The sequence below is a fragment of the Medicago sativa genome, chromosome 8, assembly GCF_051527215.1.
Source record: "Medicago sativa cultivar Bolivia chromosome 8, Bolivia_mono, whole genome shotgun sequence".
Taxonomy (NCBI): domain Eukaryota; kingdom Viridiplantae; phylum Streptophyta; class Magnoliopsida; order Fabales; family Fabaceae; genus Medicago; species Medicago sativa.
In genome coordinates, this window is record NC_140756.1 from 13,006,886 (window position 1) to 13,028,312 (window position 21,427).

Consider the following 21,427-nt stretch of genomic DNA (forward strand, 5'->3'; position numbering starts at 1 on the left):
TTAGATCTTGGATTGGAATAACTTCAGCTGATCCGGATGTGCTACAGAATCATCTTACTTAGCTTATTCATTCTTCTGGAGGATTGCGAGCTTACCATTCTTTCTTGCAACTTATTTGGTTATGTTGTATTAGGGTTATGTGGAACGAGCGGAACAACAAAGTTTTCAAGGCTACGGAAAATAAAATTCACCAGATGTTAGATAAAGTCAAATTACATACGTTTTGGTGGTTGAAAGCTTATAATGTCAATCTTGATTTAAACTCTCATATGTGGTGGTCGAGCCCTTTTGTTTGTATGGGCCCTTTTGAGGTTCTTTATATCACACTTTGTGCTATTAACGACTCTCCCGTTAGTGTTAATATAATCTATTTTTATTTGTTAAAAAAATCAGTTAATAATTATAATCATAAATACAAAATAAGTAACCGAAAGTGATTTGAGCTAGGATTGTAATATGTCTAGTTGGTTCAGTTCTTTGGAGGAAAAAAAAAATGTACTAATAATAAAAAAAATAGTTGGTTTGATTGTTCAATTTTTGTAAATTTTGTAAGAATCAATTCAAATAAAAAAAACAATGAAGAATAAGTTGCTTTGGTTCGATTCAACCGGGGTTGAGGTTTTTAAAAAATTAAGAAATTTGTTTAAAAAGGTCTAAAAGATTCACTTTTTTACCAAATGCTATAGTTTTTTTTTATGCATTATTAACTCAAACAAGTAAAATAAGCCAAATTGAGAAAGATAATATATAATAATTAATTACAGAAAAAAACATAAATACAAAAATAGTTTTTTTGGTCAAGTACTGGCTAGAGTTCACACATTTTAAATGTGGAAGAGAGAGATGTTCGGAGTTCTAACCTCGACCCCTACATATAATATGCAATATCCCTACTATTATCACGTGAAATAAATAACAAATAGTAATGGTTTAGTTCGAACATCACCACATCATATTTGAACACATGAAACTTATACTTAAATCAAGGTCACATTTGTTGGGTTTGGTACTGAACATACAAAACAAAAGAGTGATATATCGATTTTTTTCATCACAAACCAATCAGGAATTGTTTGAAAGCGTTGGATCTTAAATTTCGCGGAAATCATAATTCATGGGTGCCAACATAATACTATAAAAATTTGTCAAAAAAACATAATACTATAAAAAAAAAAGGTTTGGGCTACATATGCAATTATTGTGATGTTTTTGTGAGATTTTGTTTCGCCAAAAGTAGCATTTTCGTTTTGTGAGATTTTGTTTCACTATAAGTAGCATTTTCGAAGAGAAAAATTAAACCAATCTAATTGGTTTGGATTTGATATTCAGATGCATCGAGTTGCTGGTTTGGTTTTTAGACCGCTTGTTTAGATGTGTTTGATTTGATGTGCAAAATTAATTTTTTTGCGTGTACAAAGTACACAAATTATAGTGTTAAGTGTCCAAGGCACACTCTGCACACCTTAGACTTTACCTAGAAACACCTTGGCGATAAAATACTTAGTATTTGGTCAGAAGGTGAGGCCTATGTTACCTTTTGATGAATTAGAGATAATTTAACCCTAATGATAAATACTCCATTTGTTTCACAATACTTATCCATTTTGAAGAAATTACACATATCAAGGAATCAAATAAATGTTGTCATTTTTTATGAAGTTCTTTGTGTTTTTCCTATAATACCCTTACTCGTTTATTATTTCATTCTATTATTTCTCTCTCTACAATAAATAGGTAAGGATATTATTGATACACCAATAATTTATGTTGCATTGAAACTTGAAAGTGACAAGTAAAGTGAAAATAAATTATTCTAAAAAATAGACAAGTATTGTGAAACGGAGGGATAAGATTCAATTTTGGAACGAAGTAAATGGAGATCACATGTTGAATGAAGGTGATGAAGAAGTTTGATGTTATTGAGATGAAAGTGGTAACTATAGTCAGAAAAAAAACCATATCAGTGAGCCTACATTTTTCCTTGATGAACTGGGGTAATTTACCTCTCATGACAAATACGATTCAATTTTAAAACGAAAGAGACGTAGATCACATGTTAAATGAAGGAGATAAAGAAATTTGATGTTCATAAGATGAAAATGATAACTAAATAAAATAAATGAAGAAAATAGAATTTTTCTTTAATATGGTAAATTACCCCCAATTCATGGAGAGAGATATTGTAGGAAAAAAAACCCACTTTTTATTGTGGATGCTGGGAAGAGTAACTTTTATTCTTATATAGGGTGCATGCTTCATAAAGTTCTTATCACATCGTAAAGTATATGCATGCAGCATGCTGGCCTCCTGCCTTGGTCAAACTTAAAGGCCAGCCTCTAATTGACAATGATGTAATTATATACGGCTTTTGTCTTTGTTTTCTTGTCGTCATCCATAAAATGTCAGACATCATATAGCAATAGAACATTCAACTTCTTAATTTAAAGTACACACAAATGGACACAATTAGTCAACAATAATATATCACACGTAGCTCTCCATAAATAACTTTCATATATTGAACTTCAACAATCATCACTTAATGCAAACATACATGCATGTAAATGGAACCTAAAAGTATATTACATATTTATTGAACTTCAACAAGCATCACTTAATGCAAGTGCCTGAACTAGCAATGTTCAGGTTCACAAATAAAATAAAAATCTACAAAAGTAAATAAAAAGTAGGCAAAATTACACACTCCTTGTCCCTTAACTTAATTTTAGATAACAATTTCATCATTTATCTTTCTTTCACGTCATTTTTGTCTTTTTGATCCATTCACATATGAATTTCCAAGCATCAAATATAAAATTCATATGAAAACATGAGTGAATATTGACCACATATTTGAACATTAAAATTTAAATAGTTCCTATCTAAATAAAACCATTGATTTGAATCTTAAAAATTTATATTTCTATGAAAATTGATCAAAATAACGTGAAAAAATATAATTGACGAAATCATTATCTAAAATTAAGTTAAGAGACGACAAAGGTAATTTTGCCTATAAAGATCTACACACTCTTGTCAAAAAAAAATTACAATACATAATTAAATGCATAGAAAAAATTGTATGCATTGATAATTAAGTTATACAGTACCTGTGAATAGTTAAAATTATATATATAGTACCAATGCTTTAATTAAAGCTCCCATCCTAAAGGAATAATAGGATTTGTGACTATTTGGCTGCTTGAGGATGACAATGATGACATGCACATGAGGGCATCATTAATGTAAATCAATTGATTAGCTTCCATATTTTGATCTTGTGGATAAGTAATACTAGTGGTGTAGCTCTGAATTTTCGCATAATCCTCAAGGCTTTGATCATTGACTAATTTAGGAAGAGTGGATTCAAGTTCAACCAAATCATGACATTGAACATATTGTTCCATTAATTCAATTGGGTTGATTATTTTGTTGTGTGGGGTGGTATCACTTTTTGAGATTTGATTTTCTTGATTTGGATTGAGATGAAGAGGTACACAACCCAATGACCATGTATCTTCATAAGGGGAAGGATTAGACATTGGTTGGAAGATTTCTGGTATTGGATTTTGAATGTGAAGCAAATTGTCATTATAATGGTTATTGATCATGTCTATCTTTGTATCAATTTGGTGAAAATTACCTTGTAGTTTTGGAGATGAGGTTGGATAGCATAGTTGATCTTCATGGTGATGATTGAAGTTTAGAATGAGATTAGGGTTTCCATTTATAGGGAAGAAACTTTCCTTAGAACCAATATTATTATTGAAGGGGGTGTGAATATCAGAAAATGGGGTGAAAGATGGAATAATACCATGAGAAAGAATTTTCTTCTTAATGCTTGAATTCCAAAAGTTTTTCACCTCGTTATCTGTTCTTCCAGGTAAGTGCTTGGCAATCTGAGCCCACCTGTCCAAACAAATTTAAATCTTTTTGAGAGGAGTATGTGTGTTAAGAACTTGATCTTATAACTTTAAGGGACGAAGTTTAAATTCTCTAAACAGTTGCGAAATAATCATTAGTATCACTTAATTAATACTAATTTTTATTCTCCAAAACTTTTTATTTAAAAAATGTTAATGATTCACATTTAAAGAACAATGGAGGGAAAGAAAGAAAAAAAAATAGCTATGTAATGAATATACCTATTGCCTAGAATGCTATGGAGTTCTACAATGAGTGCAGCTTCTTGATGAGAGAAACTTCCACGTTTCAAATCAGGTCTTAGATAATTTATCCATCTTAATCTGCAACTCTTTCCACATCTTTGCAGACCTACACACATCATGATATATAAATGAACATATAATAATAAGAAGACAAAAAATGTTAATTCTAAGAACTATATGTTAAAATAAATAGTCTTGTATAAGATGTTTTTAATACCAGCAAGTTTTGGAACAGAACTCCAACAACCATGTCCATATGTTGTAATATATTTGATGAGTTTTTCATCTTCTTCCGGTGACCATAATCCTCTTTTAACCTTCTGTTTGTTGCAACAAGAGTGATGTCCCATGATGTCTTGTTTCTTTTCAATGGACAGTAACAATGTACAAGCTATTTTGGTGTTATTTTAATAACAGGTGAAAGAAATGACAGATGAAGCTCTATCTTCTATCTTTGGCTTTAGCTTAAGAATAGAATATGTTGCATTAAATTATGAAAAGAATGGTGAGATCAGAGTAACAGAGAAAAGGATGATATATATGCAGAAACTGTGAGTGCACTGAGGTGGTGATTTCAATGCGGAAACTGTACAAACAATGGTGGCCCAATATAAAGGTTTTTGGAAAAGAGATAAAAGGTATGCAGCAGCTTAGACAATTGCTAGGTAGGCAAATAGTCACATGTGGTTTATTTTATTGTGGATAGATGTTTTAAAATCGCTCAAAACACCTAGGTTGAATAGGTAAGGTCCAACAATGTATTTATAAATAGAAGGTAGTCCTTATCTTACAAATCGGTTTTTGTAAACATTAAGTTAGTTACAAGTTGAGTCACCCAACCTAAATTGTAAGAGTCACCACTTTTAAGTAGAGGTTTAAGGTACTCAATATCCTTACAATAATATAAAACTGATATAAATTTATGAGTTTTGTGCATTAAGATTAGTTTTCATTTTATTTTGTGTCGATTTGATTACCGTCTTAGTTGTGAACATGTGTAATACAATAAACCTCCACATACAAAGAGCAACATGTTGTCTCAAAGTGAATATTCATTAATTAAAGTGAATAATATAAATCTGATATAAATTTATGAGTTTTGTCATTAAGATTGGTTTTCATCAGAGTAAAGGTTTCGACTAAGGATAAAAGATAAGTTGCGCCATTCATTTAAAGAGAGATCTTATTTGTATTTTCTTCTTAGATAGTGTTATGGTTACATTGAAGTTGGAAGTTTCTTTGTTTGATGGGAGGATGACCTTCTCCTTACGACAATGTACGATCCAAGAATATTTGGTCCAACGAACAATGTAACACCTAAGACTGACGAGGGCGGGGAGTGGTTGCCGGTGTACAGGGCATGACATGAGCGGCTCCTGACAACTTCTAGACAAACTAAATCACATCGGAATGAGAGGGATCTTGAGGCAGTACAGGTATGGGACTGCATGGTTGAAGGAAGACTTATAAGAATTGTTTGGTACAATCTATATCAACAAGCTACTTCTTCTTTTCAGTAGCACATTCCATAAGAACTTCATAGTTAAGCGTGTTTGACTTGGAGTAGTCTTTGGATGGGTGACCTTCTGGAAAGTTTCTTAGAAAGCGTGTGAGTGAGGACAAAGCACGATGAAAAGACTCGTGTTGGTTTATGGCAACGTGCGGCTCCTAGCAGCTTCTAGGAAACCAAATAACATCTAGGAAACCAAATAACATCGGAAGGAGAGGGATTCTGAGACCGTGCAAGTATGAGACTGCATGGTTGAAGGAAGACTTATAAGAATTGTTTGGTACTACCTATATCAACGAATGGAATATACTCATCTAATTTGTTACACTTTTTAAATGATAAAGGGAAGAAAAGAAAACACACACACCCACACGCACATCATGTCTGTTACATTTTTTAATATTTAAAAAATGGTACAAATATTTGAATCATAAAATCAAACTTGATTCAAATATGCAAAAACTAGTCCACGTTACTTGTTGCTCATATTATATTCTTAATTTTAACTAGATCAGTTAAACTTTATGTTATATTTTTTTTAGTTGCTGACATTTAACATGACAACACACTTGAAAGGAAAAAAAAACTTAGAAAATTGTTGTATACACATATAAGAAGGCTGAAACACATATAAAATACCGTAATATCCCTCGGTAGTTAACTGCCGTCAGTTTCAATTTCCTCGGCAGTTAACTTGTGAAGTTTTACTCGGTAGTTAACTGCCGTCGGTTCCCTTTTTCCTCGTCAGTTAACTGCCGATGCTTTCTGAAGCCAATTTTTACACATTGTAAACACATTGTTTCAATGCCAAATCATGAATTTAATAAACGAAGATTACACCAACATAATTGAAATCTAAAATATGATACGAAAACGAACAATTGTCATAGAAATATGTCATCGAAATACAAAAAAAGTAACAAATGTCATGAAAGTACAACGGAACGAACAAATGTCATGAAAATATACACCAAGTCCTAAAAATCTATCATAAACAGAAAATACTACTACTCCTGATCCTGCTGCTGTTGTTGCCGCCTCCTCGGCCCTGGCCTCGCCTCCTGGCCAATATCGGCGCGATCTGCTCCCTAACATGGCTCATGGCCTGAAACCATTGCTGAGGGCTCATGACCTCCGTCTGACCCATCTGCGCATCAGCGTAGGCAACATCGCCGCTAACCATGTCATAGGTATCAGGCGAGCTTCTCGGCTGGTACCGCTCCCACTGCTCTGCAATGATCTGCTCCTCATTTGCTGGCCTCGGAAGATCTCCTGGAAGAGGTGGCAAAATCTGAGGGTGAGACACCTTAGTGTACCATAACACATAGCCCTCCCTTATACGCCATGCCTGCTCTTTTGCCAGTTCACCCCAATCAGGCTCATTAAGCGTGTGAGTGCGAAAGTCAACAAATGCCTGCACAATCTGAGGCGGTGCAGCTCTGCAACATCCGTCGGATGTCTTAGGACGGTCTGGACGTATCCGTACAGCCTCAAAACCCTCTCGGGCATGTGACAGTACACCCTACGAACACCGCACATAATCCAGCCTGAATACCAGAAAACCTCCTCAAAACCCTGGATCTCCCTGTGCTCTTCGTACGGCATCCAGGTAATGTCATCAAACTGAATACGATCAAGCAATGAGCGATACTTCACCCCCTCTCCATGACCCTTCTGTAGCTTCCACCTCGCCGCAACCGGATAGTTTTCAATAAAGTCAGTGTTGGGATCAACACTGAAAAACTTAGGAAAATGCGCCAAAAACCATGCCTGCACAAACCAAACAAATCACATTTATAAATTATTACGCACGAAAAATATAACAAAAAAATAAAAGTTAAGGTTCACATTTATAAGTTTCTTACAGTGAGCAGTGTCACGCTTCCCCCAAGAGCTCTGTCTCCAGGCAAACAGGCATCAGCTAACTCGCTGTATAGGTATGCCAGTGTCATCCCTTACCAGGAATAATTACGCATCCCCGCGTAGCCGTCCTCCATGGTCGTCAGATAGACCAACTCAATGCATTTGTTGCTTCTATCACCAAACAACAAGCATCCTACAAGTTATAAAAGATAACATCTCACACAAAATTTCCTAACCCTTTCCAACTCCTCCAACCCCTTTGGATCCTCTGTATCCGCCAATATGTTAGCCCTACAAAGGTACCTCGTATATAATTCCCTCAGCTTCGGATAACTAGTGTACCCATCAACTCTGTACCGCAAATTTTCTCTGCCTCCATCTGCGACACACCCAAGTGCCTCACCATCAGTTCCGCTCCCTCATGTCTCAACATCTTCTTTGGATGGCTCAACATCCGCCCTTCAATCTGAAGATGCATAAGACATGCGACATCATCCAAAGTCACAGTCATCTCCCCCAAGGGCATGTGAAAAGTGCTAGTCTCGGGATGCCACCTCTCGCATAGAGTCATCAGCAAAGCATGAGGCACAGTGGCTTAGCCCAGGTAAACCAAATCATGTAACCCGCTCTCCCTAAGCGGATCCCAAAACCATCTCTGATTGTCGTTTGGACGTCCGAGACTCAAAATCTTTGCCCCATGATTAATCGGTTTTACAACACGCACCTTACGAACCTGAAATAATAGAAAAATAAACATAGTTTAAACAATGTAAACATTTAACTAAACAAAATAAAACTTAACAAATGCAAAAATAAAAATCACAAATTTAAATTGCCACACGTATTTTTAATTTAAGACATAACACATGTAAAACTTAAAACTTAAAAAAATACATAACAAAAACAATTTCAATCATAGTTAAACATAAAGAAAAGAATAAAAGTTGAAATAAAGAAAATATAAAGAAAAAAATTAAACATAAAGAAAAAATTAAACAAAAACACATAAAAAAAATTAAAACATTAATTTGTGTTGCATATGATAATTTAAGATAATTAAAAATAACACTTTCGTTATCTGAATTATACCAAAACGGCAATGCCACATGCTTGGCATAAGAGTGCAGCAGAGATATATTTTCCGGTCCTTCAGGAAAGGGAGGCTCCAAACGTAACACTGATAGGACAGCCGCTGCTGCAATGTGATCATCGTCTGGTATATGTTGCTGCTCTGGTATATGATCCTGGTCATACCCACCATCAGTCACATTGTGGTGTACCTGATCCTGATAATTCAGGTACTCCACCTCATGGGTCGGGTCAACCACCTGCGACTCTTCAGGTTGTGTAGCCTGAGAAGCCTCAGAAGTCCCTGAACCATCCCCCCTCCGACCTCTTCCCCTCTTCGGTATATGTGCGTTTCTCCTCTCCTTCTCCTTCCTGTAGGTTTGTGTCACAACACGCCTACCACCGATCATCTTAGATGGATCAATCGGGTCCTGTTCAGACATATCTACACAAAAAATTTAATAATTAACATCATTTCCATAACCTAATCAAACACATTAAACCTATACTAAACATAAACATTCACATTAAACCTAAACTAAACATAAACATAAACATAATCAAACACATTAAAAGTACAATGAACATCATTTCCATAACCTAAAACCATTCAATATAATCATCATTACAATATAATTTGTGTCCATCTTTTCCATCATTACCTAAACATCATTAAATATAATTCTCATAACCTAAACTAACTAAAAAATCAATAATCAATATACAACTTACTTGTGATAATGTGTGGTTGATTTGCTTGCAATTCACGAATATGGCTTTGGTGAGAATTGGAGAGAGTTTGAGAGAAGTTGGGAGAAGTTTTGAAACCGATATGTTTGTGTTTCTGTTTCTGTTTATGTTCAACACGCATCGGCAGTTAACTGCCGAGGTTTTCCTCGGTAGTTAACTGCAGCCGGTTTTTAAATTTCTCCGCAGTTAACTGTCGAGGAGCAATTTCATATTTTACTCGTGTGTCTCAAAAGATTACATGTCATATTAAATGTTTGGGAAATGTTAACTTGTTAATGATTCAAATATTAAAATAAATTATTAGAATGTGAGCATTTTATTTAATTTTTAACTTTTAAATGCATTGAATGTACAAAATTTTAAAGAACATTTCTTCTTTTGGATTTCTTAACATGTGCCTTAAGGGCACAAGTTAACGCTACCCTAAATTTTTTTTTTTGGTATTCGTTAAAGGAAAAAATATCAACTTTCGTTGACCTACTATCTTGTATTAGTAGGACCAGGAGGGTGGCATTTAACATGGGAAAACCTAAAACTTTCCCACCATGAGAAAGTTCACTTTAACCATTTGATTAATTGAAGAGTACAATACCATCCTACACTTCCAACACTACATTATTTCTTTCACACACTCCACCACCCTTCTCTCCTCCCCACCACCAGCAACAAACACACCCTTCTCTCTCCTTCACACTCTTCTCCCTTCCTCGTTAATGATTTTCTCAATTCATTTCTCTTGAAACGTTCCTTTTCTATCATCCTCCAGCTGCTTCTCTAGCTGAAAAACCATCATTGATTCATTGTGGGTGGTTTTCCTACTCAACGATGCCGGCGATTCTCCGTGAATCTAGTACTTGAGTCAATAACTTCATTTCAATTTGATACATCAATTGTTAGATCTCATACATGTTGTTTGGGTTTCCCTTGAGAAATTGGATCTTGAATTGATACCCTTAATTTGAATCTGATACATTTTTTTGAAGGATTACAAGTTAATTTTTAAAAACTTGAATGTTTGTTTCATATAAGAAAAATTATATGTGCAAGCCTTTTCTATATATATATGCTGTTTCAAGAAAAATTATAAATTAAGTTTTATAGAATAAAATTATCGGCAGAATTATCCCAGGGTGACAACATTTATCAAGTACAGAGATATATACTAGCACTTATAAACAAGATTAGGAGTTCTCAGCATGAAATTTATTGTCACTTATATATTCTCCCTCATTTTCTCTACTGATTGCTCTTTGCATGCTTGAATTGATACTGTTACCAAAACTTAAATGTTGATAATGATGAGGCCATATAAACTTATTATCAAAATTAAACTCAAGATGTTGAATTTAAGCAAGCACATGGATGAAGAAGTCCCTGGAAAATTAAAGAAGATGAATTGAGTTTCACTCTCATCTCTAATTGTCATTCAACCCTTCCATAAATCTGATGTTTAAAATTGCACATGAAAGAGGCAACAGTGGGGAAAAAACATAAGGGATCCAAAATTAATCTGATGTTTGATGTTGCTGGTGTTAGGGGAGGAGAGAAGGTGGTGGAGTGTGTAAAAGAAATAATCAAGTGTTGGAAGTGTAGGAAAATATTGTGCTCTTCAATTAATCTAATGGTTAAGGTGAACTTTCCCATGGTGGGAAAGTTTTAGGCTTTCCCATGTTAAATGCCACCGACCAGGAGAAGTATTAAAGAAGATGTAACTTTTGTTATTGGAGCTTATGGAGTCGAAACGTGTCTCAAATGCAGGTATGGTGGGACTAGTGACTGCGTTTGCATGTCCTGGCTTTTGGACATATGCAGAGCTGAAGAAAGATTTGAATGAGTTGGTAAAACTATTTTTGCTTCTGATTTTATCTCGTTTTGTCTTTGCTGAATGATTTGAAGTTTAAACGGTTGAGATTGTACTTACAATAGGGTGAATGATTTGATATGAATCATTCTTTTCTTTGGGTGTTTTATACTGCTTCGTCCTTGAATTTTATCGAGCCGTTATTTTTTATCGAGTGTTATAGCGATAGAATTTTACCTCTTAAAATGAACAAGTTGGATATTAAAGGGTTGAACCCGCCTACATATATAATTCAATGCATTTATCAACTGAACTAATATTACGGAGATATTTGTTTAATCGTTTAACAAAACCAAACTCCATCATTGAATATAATATTCTTGAAAACTTTTCCCCCTCTTTTTATATATAAAAATAATAATTTTGAGAGGACGATTGTGTTTAAAATTGTAACTATCTTTTTATTTGCAAATGCAATTTTTAACCATATTAATTATTTATCCGTCAATATATCCTTGTTTTTTATTTTATATACTTTTTGTCTATCATTAATAAATATTATAATAGAAGTATAAACCAACTCCCTTTGATTAAATTTGATAAACATAAAAATCTTATGGAAATTCTAAAAAAAAAAAAAAAAGATAAACATAAAAAAAGTTGGGTTAGCCATTCGATTCTTTGTGAAGTATTGATTAAAAATTGTTATCCTCAATAAACGAAGTCAGGTCTTTTCGGAGAATTCATCCTAAGTTGGTGGAGCTCGTTAATGACTAGAATCCAATTGCTTAATAAATTATTAACAAATTTAACACTAAACTACTCATCTCAAAATCTTGTATTCATAAGACATTCAATCGTGGAATTGCCTCACATAAAATAATTTTTTTTCTAAAAATATCTTGTATTTGTATTTATTTTATAACAATATATAAAGGGAATATATGAGTTTGATCTGAATTTTTTATTATTCTAAATAAATCTTTCACTAAATTATTGTATTTACAATTTTATTTTTTTAAATGTGATTTAAATATTTAATTAAAAAAAATTAGTTTATTCCCATTAAAATAGCAGCAATTTCACTACAATAAAAACAAACATTACATATAAAGTTTAACCATATTTGCCAAAATTAATTATAAACAAATGCGATGAAATAATCATACAGTTAAAAATAAAAAAAAGCAGGCAAACGGACACGTAAGTGTCTTTGTAGACGTCACAGAAGCTATAAATTATATAAGACCTCGTGTGAAAAGTGTGCGTTAAGTGGGCGAAGAGAGGACAGGGTCCTACACTTAGACAAGATTAGCTACTGCAAAAGTCTTTCTGCTTTTCCACAATATTATGTACTCCCTCCGTTCCGGAATAACTGACACATTTTCTAAAAAAAAGTGTCCCAAAATAACTGACCCATTTCAATTTTCAATACAGCTTTCATCATTCCCAATACAATATAACACTAAATAATACTACTTTTATCATTCCCAATACAATATATTCCACTTTCCCCTTCATTTATACACTTTTCTTAATCTGTGTGAAAAACCAAAGTAGGTCAATTATACCGGGACGGAGGGAGTACCATAGTAATTATATGGAGACCATTTTCCCTATTTTTCATTAGAAATTTTATTTTTGGTCGGTTGTAAAGCAAAAGTTTAATCCTCTCACTTTTATAAATTGAAAGTTATGAGCCAATGATCACTTTGAAAAAGTCCTATAACTTTATGCTTTAATCTTTAATATTCACTTTGATCTAATAACAATGGTTTATTCATCTCAATCTCACATAAACGTAAGTTACACTTTACAATTTATTTGTGTTCAGTTAACAATATATCACATTTGACATATATAATTGTGTACCAACTGTTAATTAATACCTTTTTATTACAAATCTAAACCTATTAATACTTAATAATGTTTATGAAGGCGATGTCGATGCATGTGGTTTATCCGAGGGGCAAGGAATTCGTATACCCTAAGCAATTCTTCTTAAAAAGAAATACACCTAACAAATGGTTATAGATTTGATCCATGGCTCGTGTGTGGAGTAAAATTGATTGAGATTTGAGAGAATTCACTTTATGTTCCCGATATATTTTTGGGTTTGATTGAGTATTGCAACTGGTTTGAACTAAAGAGTTAAATGAGTTGGAAGTCTTTAGTTCAAATTCAAACGAATAAGTGAACATTAATTTAACAACTAAATGTTAAGACCATCCATAATGGTGGATGCTTCACATATTTAACACCACATTAAATAGACACCCATATTATAGAGTATAATATATGGGTGAGTATAATATATGGGTGGCTATGAAGAAGGATGATTATGGAAGCACACTCTCTCTTCATTTTTCGTGGGTCCCATTTAATAAATCTTAATAAAATAAATAAATTTTGTTGAAATGTAATGATATAAAATTATTTGTGGGACCTATTTAATAATTTCTTTTAAGGTGCTGGATTGGAGAAAATTGGTACTTAGTAAGTATTACGATAAAATGAGTTATGTAGACATATAAATTCAATTTAAGCATCCAATTTAGGGTGCTCTGTTCTGGATGGTCTAATATCTGTTATTCAATAAAAAAAGTCATTGATAAACGACAATCAATACTTCGTACCTATAACCTACAACATGATTATCTCAAAAAAACGAAGGCAATGTTAATCGATAAATATGCATGATCATAAAATGAGTTAAGAAATGTCAAAAAAATTACTCATGAAATACAACAAAGTTTTTTTTTTTTTTTGGTACAAGAAAGACAACAAAGTTTCATGTAGAAAATATAAATATAACACATGATAGCCATCTAAAATTATTAGAAAAAATACAAACAAAGTTGTCCATGTATATGTAATTAATAAATTATATATATGAAATGCTTGAACAAAAAAAAAATATGAAATGGACTTTGTGTGGTTAATTTCCTACAGGTTGTCAAACACTTCAGGAGTGTGCACAATAAAGTTTTTTATAAGTGCATATGTTCACACCTTCGTTTAAAGTCACCTACCATCTTTAAAATTTGAATGAAATAAAAATTTATACTTGTATCATAAATATTAACAATCTATCTACTATAGATTTGATTGATCCTGAATGAATTATTTACCCGTTTACGTGGGTGAAAGGTAGAGAAGGCTGAGATAGGAAGGAAGAAAGAATTTACAGAGCATCAACAACATAAGACTGGTTCGATATATTTCTTTAAAGTCAATTGCATAATGTCATATTACATCGATCATATCATTATTCAATTTTATTTAAATTTCATTAGGAACAAAGAGAAAGAGGAACTAAGGAGTTCAAATTAAAAAAAAAAATAAAATGCATGGGTAATAGAAGAAGAACTAGAGAAGATAGTTGTTGGTGGGGAGGAGAGAAACCCAAATGTTGAAGTGTTGTCTCAATTGAAAAGCTGCAGAGAGGATATGAATGATCGGGGGTGCAAATTGCGAAATAAGTATAAAGTTGCTAAATAAGTATAAAATTGCGATATTATAGGGAAAATTATATCAGGGGTTCTTTAAGTTTGATGTTTTTAACAGATTGGTCATTTAAGTTATTTTTGTCACACATAAGTCTTTAAAGTTTGAGGTTTGTAAGAGATTGATCCTTTAAGTTATTTTGGTCACACATAAGTCTTTTATGCTCGTAAACGTTTTCAATTTAGTCCTTCTACCTCAAACTTAAACCATATGTGGAGTGGAAAATAACTATTTCACACACTAGTTCACCAATGAAGCAACAATGACAAAATTTCACATTGGAGTTCATTAGTCACAGAGTTACAAAGGAAGGCTTTATTTGTTAATCATTCAGACAAAGCTCTAGGACCAAATGATTTGAATTCAACGTTTTATAAAAGATTTTGGCATATGTGTGGATTGGAAATATATCATGTGGGAATTGCTTGGCTGAATAGTAGTATATTCCTGCCACTATGGTGGATACTAACATTGCTATAATTATTTATAAAAAAAGGGGTAATGTATAGACTATGCAAGATCTTAGGCCCATTTCACTTTGCAATGTTATGTACAAAATCATATCCAAGGTTCTTGCCCACAGATTCAAACCTCTACTTTCAAATTGTATTTCTTAAGAGAAATTGACATTTGTAGTATATCGCTCTGTTATAGATAATGTAATGGCTGCCCATGAGATTATTCATGATATGAAGTGTAAAAGGAAAAGGAAAGGTGGGGGAGGTTACATTCAAAGTTGATATAAGCAAGGCTTATGATACAAAATGTTTGAAGAAATTTATGCGAAGAATGGGGTGTCATGATAGATGGGTAAACTAGGTGACTATGTGCATGGTGAGTGTGAATTGTCAAGTGCTTGTTAATGGAGAAAAACTTGAACCAATTACCCTAAAAGAAGTCTCGAACAGGGTGACCCGTTGTCACCTTGCCTTTTTATAATGTGTGTTGAGGGTTTATCTGCTTTACTCATAAAAGCATAAGCGAGAGAAGATATTCATGGTATTAGGGTGTGTGGAAGAGATCCACTCCTCACACGCTTATTATTTGCTGACGATTGTTTCTTGTTTTTTGGGGATAATATTAGAGAGAGTCAACAAATTAAGGAGATATTACAAGTTTTTGAAACATTATTTAGAGAAGCCATCAATTTTCAAAAAACAAAATTTTATCAACAAAATCATATCAGAGGTGGACAAAGAGGAAATTAAAAGTTTATTCGAAGTTTCAGCTAGCATGGAAAGTGGAAAGTATCTAGGCATGTCATTCATGATAGTTTCTCATTGACTAGATTTGCATCGCTGAAGGATAATGGTGGTTGTTTCCTTTTATTCTTGGAACCGTGGTGGCGTTATTTGGTGGAGACAACAACTCTTTCTATTTTCTCTTGATGCAATTCATCGAGAGCCCCTTGGGTCTTCGGTACATGTTGGTGATAGAAAGGGAAATTATGGCTTCCACCCGACTGAAGGTGGAAATTGTAGTAGGGCGTATACTCCTAAGAGGTTGGAGACGGATCCCATCCTATATATGACACGACTGTTGAACAGGTTTTCCATTGAGGGGGTATTTGGTGAATAAATAGGTATTTTGATTTCTGGTTTGTTTTGTGGTGAAGGTTACCAGTGGTCTGATGCTTGACAAAACTTTAAACAAGTATTAACCATGGGATCTGTCTTTGAAAAAGGAATGAAAATGTTTGTTCTGAGGTTAGTTCCCCAGTGAAGTCGCCACTGATCTTGTCGAACCTAAGATCATTAGGTAATGACATTGAATAGCCTTTGAGTAGGGTATTTCCATCAACAACAACCTTTTTCTCCGGCTGAATGGGGGTGGTGTACCTGCACACACCTCTAGTGTTAAGTCAGTAAGCGCCTTGGAATGATAGGCGTTTTAGGGATATAAGTGAGGATACCTGACCTAGTGTCTATGAATTAGTATTTATAGTGTAGGTTTAGAGTTTTGACCCTTGAACCTTTACCTGAGCAGCTATCTTTGAGAGGTATATGTGTAAGCACTAAGCAGAATAGGGGAGGATATAGCATCAGATCCAGATTGAAGGGTCCAGATCTCTTCCAAGGTCGTTGTGCTCTTGTGATCTTGCATGCATGCAATCTATACCATGATCTTTATGGGCTTGCACAAAGAATTACTTATAACATACATGTTGGGTTGGCCGCGTCACCGAAACACCACCTAAAATATAAAATAAATAAGGGTCATACTAACTTGTGCCCTTAGGGTACATGTTAAGGTTTTCATAAAGAGCAAGTATTTATTAAGAAACATGAAATTTCAATCTTGTGAAAAATAAATTGGCACAATTTCCAACACATAATTTATATCTTTTATACTTTAATATGTGCCATAAGGACACAAGTTAACATTTCCTAATAAATGAATAATGCATATTCTTTAGAGTTAAAAAGAAGCGTGCCAGGCATCTAGCAGTTCGTGTAATATGTAGGGACTTGGAATGCTTGTGACAAAATTAGAAACACTAGTTCAAACAAGAGTCGTTATTAATTGATGCACATGCAACATTTAATACTACCAGCCTCGATTCTTTATTTGGTTAATCAATCAAAGCATATTGAGAAATCGTAGTCATAGTCACGTACATGCAAGAATGCCATGTAATTCTTTGACGTGCCGTGTTTCCGTATTGGTTTTGGTATAGGTCATTTTCGATGAAAGACTTACTTCTCTCTACCTCTTATTTTTCTTCTCTTTATTCCTCTCTTAATATAATCATTATGTAGATGCTTTGTCCATTGCGATACAACAAAAACAAGAGAGTAAGGTTGAGGTGTGAGCGATGTGTGTTTATGGACTTTGTTTTTTCGGCGGTTGTTTTGCAACTGAGTTTTGATTTAGGTGGTTATGTTGGTATTGGTGGTTGTTTTGTTATGGGTGTTGAAGGTAGGTGGTGGGGTTTTAGCGTCTTTTTTGGTGTTCCGTCTATATACGGTGTCTCTGTCTTATAGTTTTTGGATGACCGGTCTCTGTTTGTCTTGTGCAGGAACCGAATTTTTTAATAAAATTTGCCGTTAAAAAAAAAAAAAAAAAGAGAGTAAAAGGTAGCTTCAAGCCCACCGAAACTTATATTTAAGTCACTTATGACAATTCCTAGTAAACAATAACCAGAGGAAATGGATTATAATATTTTAAATGGAAGAATTATAGCTCAAGGACTAATGCAATTAATCAAGTTGAAGTTTTGGTAATGGGTTCTCAATAGGGGTAAGGGTCATTGTCTTCTAAAAGAATGGTGTGTCAACCCTTCAACTAGTATATCAATTCTTCTGTACTGTCAAAAAAATTGCTCTGCTTACAAATATGCAAAGTCAGTTGCCAACACAACATGTATACACCAACAAACAAATTAAATATTTTTTAATCATGTCATTGGCGTGAGTCACCGCTAATGGAGATTTCAGGTTTGAACTCCCAACTTCTTTATTTAATACTAGCAAAAAGATGAGTACTTCTTTTCATTCTTTTTATTGCGCTGGTATATTATAAACAATAAAAGTTTATATGAAATTTTGATTTTGATTAAAATTATAAGTATAAATATTTGTTACTTCTAAATTGTAACAAACCCAACAACGTTTATCTTTTTCAATGACGCCAATAAAACAACAAATATAATACAAAATTCTTATTGCTAATAATTTTTTTGACTATAATCTATTTTCAGTTTCCTTACATCGGCTCACCCTTATTTTAGTTGTTGGTCATATTGCTTATTTCTTAGTTGTTTTCATTATTTCGAGTAATACATAATCTTTAGCTAGCTTTTCATCTTCTCTCACAATTATTCACTTCAAGACACCTTCTTTATTAACAAGTTAAAACAATCATATATAAAAAATGAAAATATAAGTTATTTTCATTAATATTCTTTAGAAGGCAATGAAACAAAACAATTGGCCGACATCAAAAAAGGATATCCAAGAAAACAACCTTTCCTATATAGTCGCGGTTTTATATGACCCCACCTTTCATCTTTTCTACTATTCATAGCAACCCCCCCTATGAAAGGAAGTTTGAAAAATTACTCCAAATTAAAGAAAGCTTTCAGAATCATTATTAAAAAAGAAGTTACAAAATCGCGTGGGAATTCTATGAAGTACGTACGTACGTACCTATCGAATCATATCATATCATATTCATATACAGTAGAAACTCTTTAATTTAATACTCGGTAAATTAATAAACTCTCTAAAATAATAAATTTGTCCGGTCCCGACTTAGGCCAATGTAAAAAATTGAAAAACTCGATAAAATAATAAGATAATAATTTTTCGGAAGATCCCTTTATAATTTTTGGTCCCAAGAAAATCATAAATTAATAATTCATAGAAACTGAAAAAAATATATTAAGTATACATTGAACACATTTGTTCCTCTTGTTTACATTTACTGTACTTCAAAAGTCATTATTGATTTCCAATGCATATGAACGCAGTAGTTACTAATTTACGTTGAGTCTCAAGGTTCGCTGCAACGTAATTCTAAGAGGCATAGACTAATTTTCCTTTTTGTTTGGTATGTACAGTATAATTACTTAAAAACTCTTTAAATTAATAATTATTAATTTATCGATAAATTAATAACTCTATAAATTAATAAATTTATCTGGTCCTGACATTATTAATTTATAGAGTTTTAACTGTATACCATAGTGGCAAACTGGCAACAAGTTTGTAGGCCATGTAGTAAACAGAAGTCAAACTTTAACCTATTAAAGGCACTGTTTAATTTAAGCCTTTGAAATGCTTTTGTCCATAGTGCTGAAATTGACCTATGAACTATTTTGGCAGTTTATGTTTAGTCTAATTGGAACTAAAAATATTTAAAACCGTGTTATTTTGTATATCTGTATAATCTTCTTTCTTTGATGTTCAACAGTTAAAGCGACCCTCTAAAAACAGTTAAAGTGATGCACAAATCCTTCAATGTATTGGTGAATTTGTGGTCCATTTTAGAGCATGAATCAATATTGATTATTGACTAGTGATCAGTTGGACCATATACTATAGTAGCTGCTTTTTTTTTTTGAGAGAACTATAGTAGCTGCTGTGTTGCATCATTACATAGTGTTTTGATTATGGACCACAACATGTTATTTTTAATTAATTATCATTCTCTTATTATACTCACGTGGAGATAAGAAATGTCTAATAAAGGTGAGTCATTCTAATCTGGAATTGATATTTTATGAATCTTCCACAATATATTTATTTGACAGCTAATTATAACAATATATGCACTTCTCTGCTTCTGTGTTTAAATTTTTGAAATGCACAAATAAAATTAGTTGGGTGCATAGGTCTGAGAAATTGGGCCATAGAAGCAGTAAATTAAGAAATCAAAAGAAAGAAGAAAAAAAAATGTTGGGAAGTTTATAAAAGAGAATTTATTTTCGTACATCATTTCTAATTCTAGGAAAATTAAAATTCTTTGCTACTCAAACGTTTCAATTGAATTTACATCATTTCTAAAATTTTAACTCATATATTATTACATAAATATGTTTTTTATCCACATAAATGTTTTCAACTTTTCATTTTAATTCTCCCACAAATTTTCTTCGACATTTAGTCATCCAAAAGTTTTTCTTTCATACTTTTGGTTCTGCTTATAATTTAGGTCATATGCACCTTTTAGAGTTTTTGAATGAATGTTTATAATATTATTATAAGAATCTCTTCAAAAAATATCAGAATTTTTTAACAAAACATAAATTAAATATGAATTTTTAAGTGTCAAAAAGATAAAAATGAATATTTAATTCATATATTATTAAAAAAATTTAACCTTTTGCATGAGAGAATTATATAATGTATTAAACATGACAGCAAAAAATAATAATCAAAATTTGGAATAATACATATGAGTTGACATAAACACTGAGATTGAAAGTAGTGATCGAAAACTTTTCAAGAACCCAAGGTTTAGAAAAAATTTAGAGCAATTAAAATGAAAATTTGAAATACATATAAGATCAAAAACATATTTATCCCTTTAAAGTTTTACCCTGAAGCAAAAGTCACAATTGGGCCTTGGATAGAAAATGGGTTTTATTATGACTTTGACATCGATCATTTGAATGATAAAGATTTACTGCAGGGAATCAAGAAAGAGATGGATCAAGTTATTAGCACAAGTTTGCTCCTTGTAATAGAAGAAGCTTCAAGAGATGAAAACCATAGAAGAATATTGGAGCAAAATTTAACTTGGAGTGAAGAATTGCTCATAAACCGAATTTTGGCAAAAATTATTAAGAGTCTAAATTTCTAAATTTAAAGTAAATCATTTGTGTGTAACATGATAATGATATGAACATATTCATTGTTGTATTGTTATACACATAAATATGCAACCATTCTCGTGTCAATCCTTTGTTGCCCCACTCTCCTAATAAAGAAAAGATTTAATTCATATTCACTGATATTGTAAAGATTTTATACACTCACAGTCAATCACAAACGTCAGATCACTAAAATTATTTGACTTTAATCATACAGTTCAACTTCACAGGGAGAGTTCTTGGAAGTTTTGGTGTTTGGATACTATAGTGTTTTAACCTTTTAGGGTTTGTATTGCAATTATGTTCTGATGTGGTCCTTGTTGCTTCCATACTGTGTGATGTAGTAACAATTGTTTTGCTGAAATTGTTCATGCCCAATTTCTTTGGTGACTTACGTCCCTCTAAATTTTCATCCTGATGTCTTCCTTAGTTCCTGCAGATGA

At 32.7% G+C, this 21,427-nt stretch overlaps 3 protein-coding genes across 3 annotated transcripts; all 3 read right to left on the reverse strand.

Annotated features, from left to right (window-relative positions):
• Positions 1-2,497: 2,497 nt before the first annotated feature.
• On the reverse strand, positions 2,498-4,824 carry LOC146897079 (transcription factor MYB26-like). The gene is made up of 3 exons (XM_085735224.1): positions 4,387-4,824; positions 4,146-4,275; positions 2,498-3,909 (listed from the first exon to the last, which is right to left on the reverse strand). The coding sequence occupies exons 1-3, from the start codon at positions 4,517-4,519 to the stop codon at positions 3,153-3,155; spliced, it is 1,020 nt and encodes a 339-aa protein (XP_085591350.1). The 5' UTR covers positions 4,520-4,824; the 3' UTR covers positions 2,498-3,152.
• A 1,843-nt stretch (positions 4,825-6,667) lies between these two features.
• On the reverse strand, positions 6,668-7,631 carry LOC146897080 (protein MAINTENANCE OF MERISTEMS-like). Its single transcript, XM_085736380.1, has 3 exons — positions 7,545-7,631; positions 7,243-7,449; positions 6,668-7,201 (listed from the first exon to the last, which is right to left on the reverse strand). The coding sequence occupies exons 1-3, from the start codon at positions 7,629-7,631 to the stop codon at positions 6,668-6,670; spliced, it is 828 nt and encodes a 275-aa protein (XP_085592506.1).
• Positions 7,632-7,861: 230 nt separating this feature from the next.
• LOC146897081 (uncharacterized) lies at positions 7,862-9,053 on the reverse strand. The gene is made up of 3 exons (XM_085736381.1): positions 8,610-9,053; positions 8,193-8,275; positions 7,862-8,096 (listed from the first exon to the last, which is right to left on the reverse strand). The coding sequence occupies exons 1-3, from the start codon at positions 9,051-9,053 to the stop codon at positions 7,862-7,864; spliced, it is 762 nt and encodes a 253-aa protein (XP_085592507.1).
• Between the last annotated feature and the right edge of the window lie 12,374 nt (positions 9,054-21,427).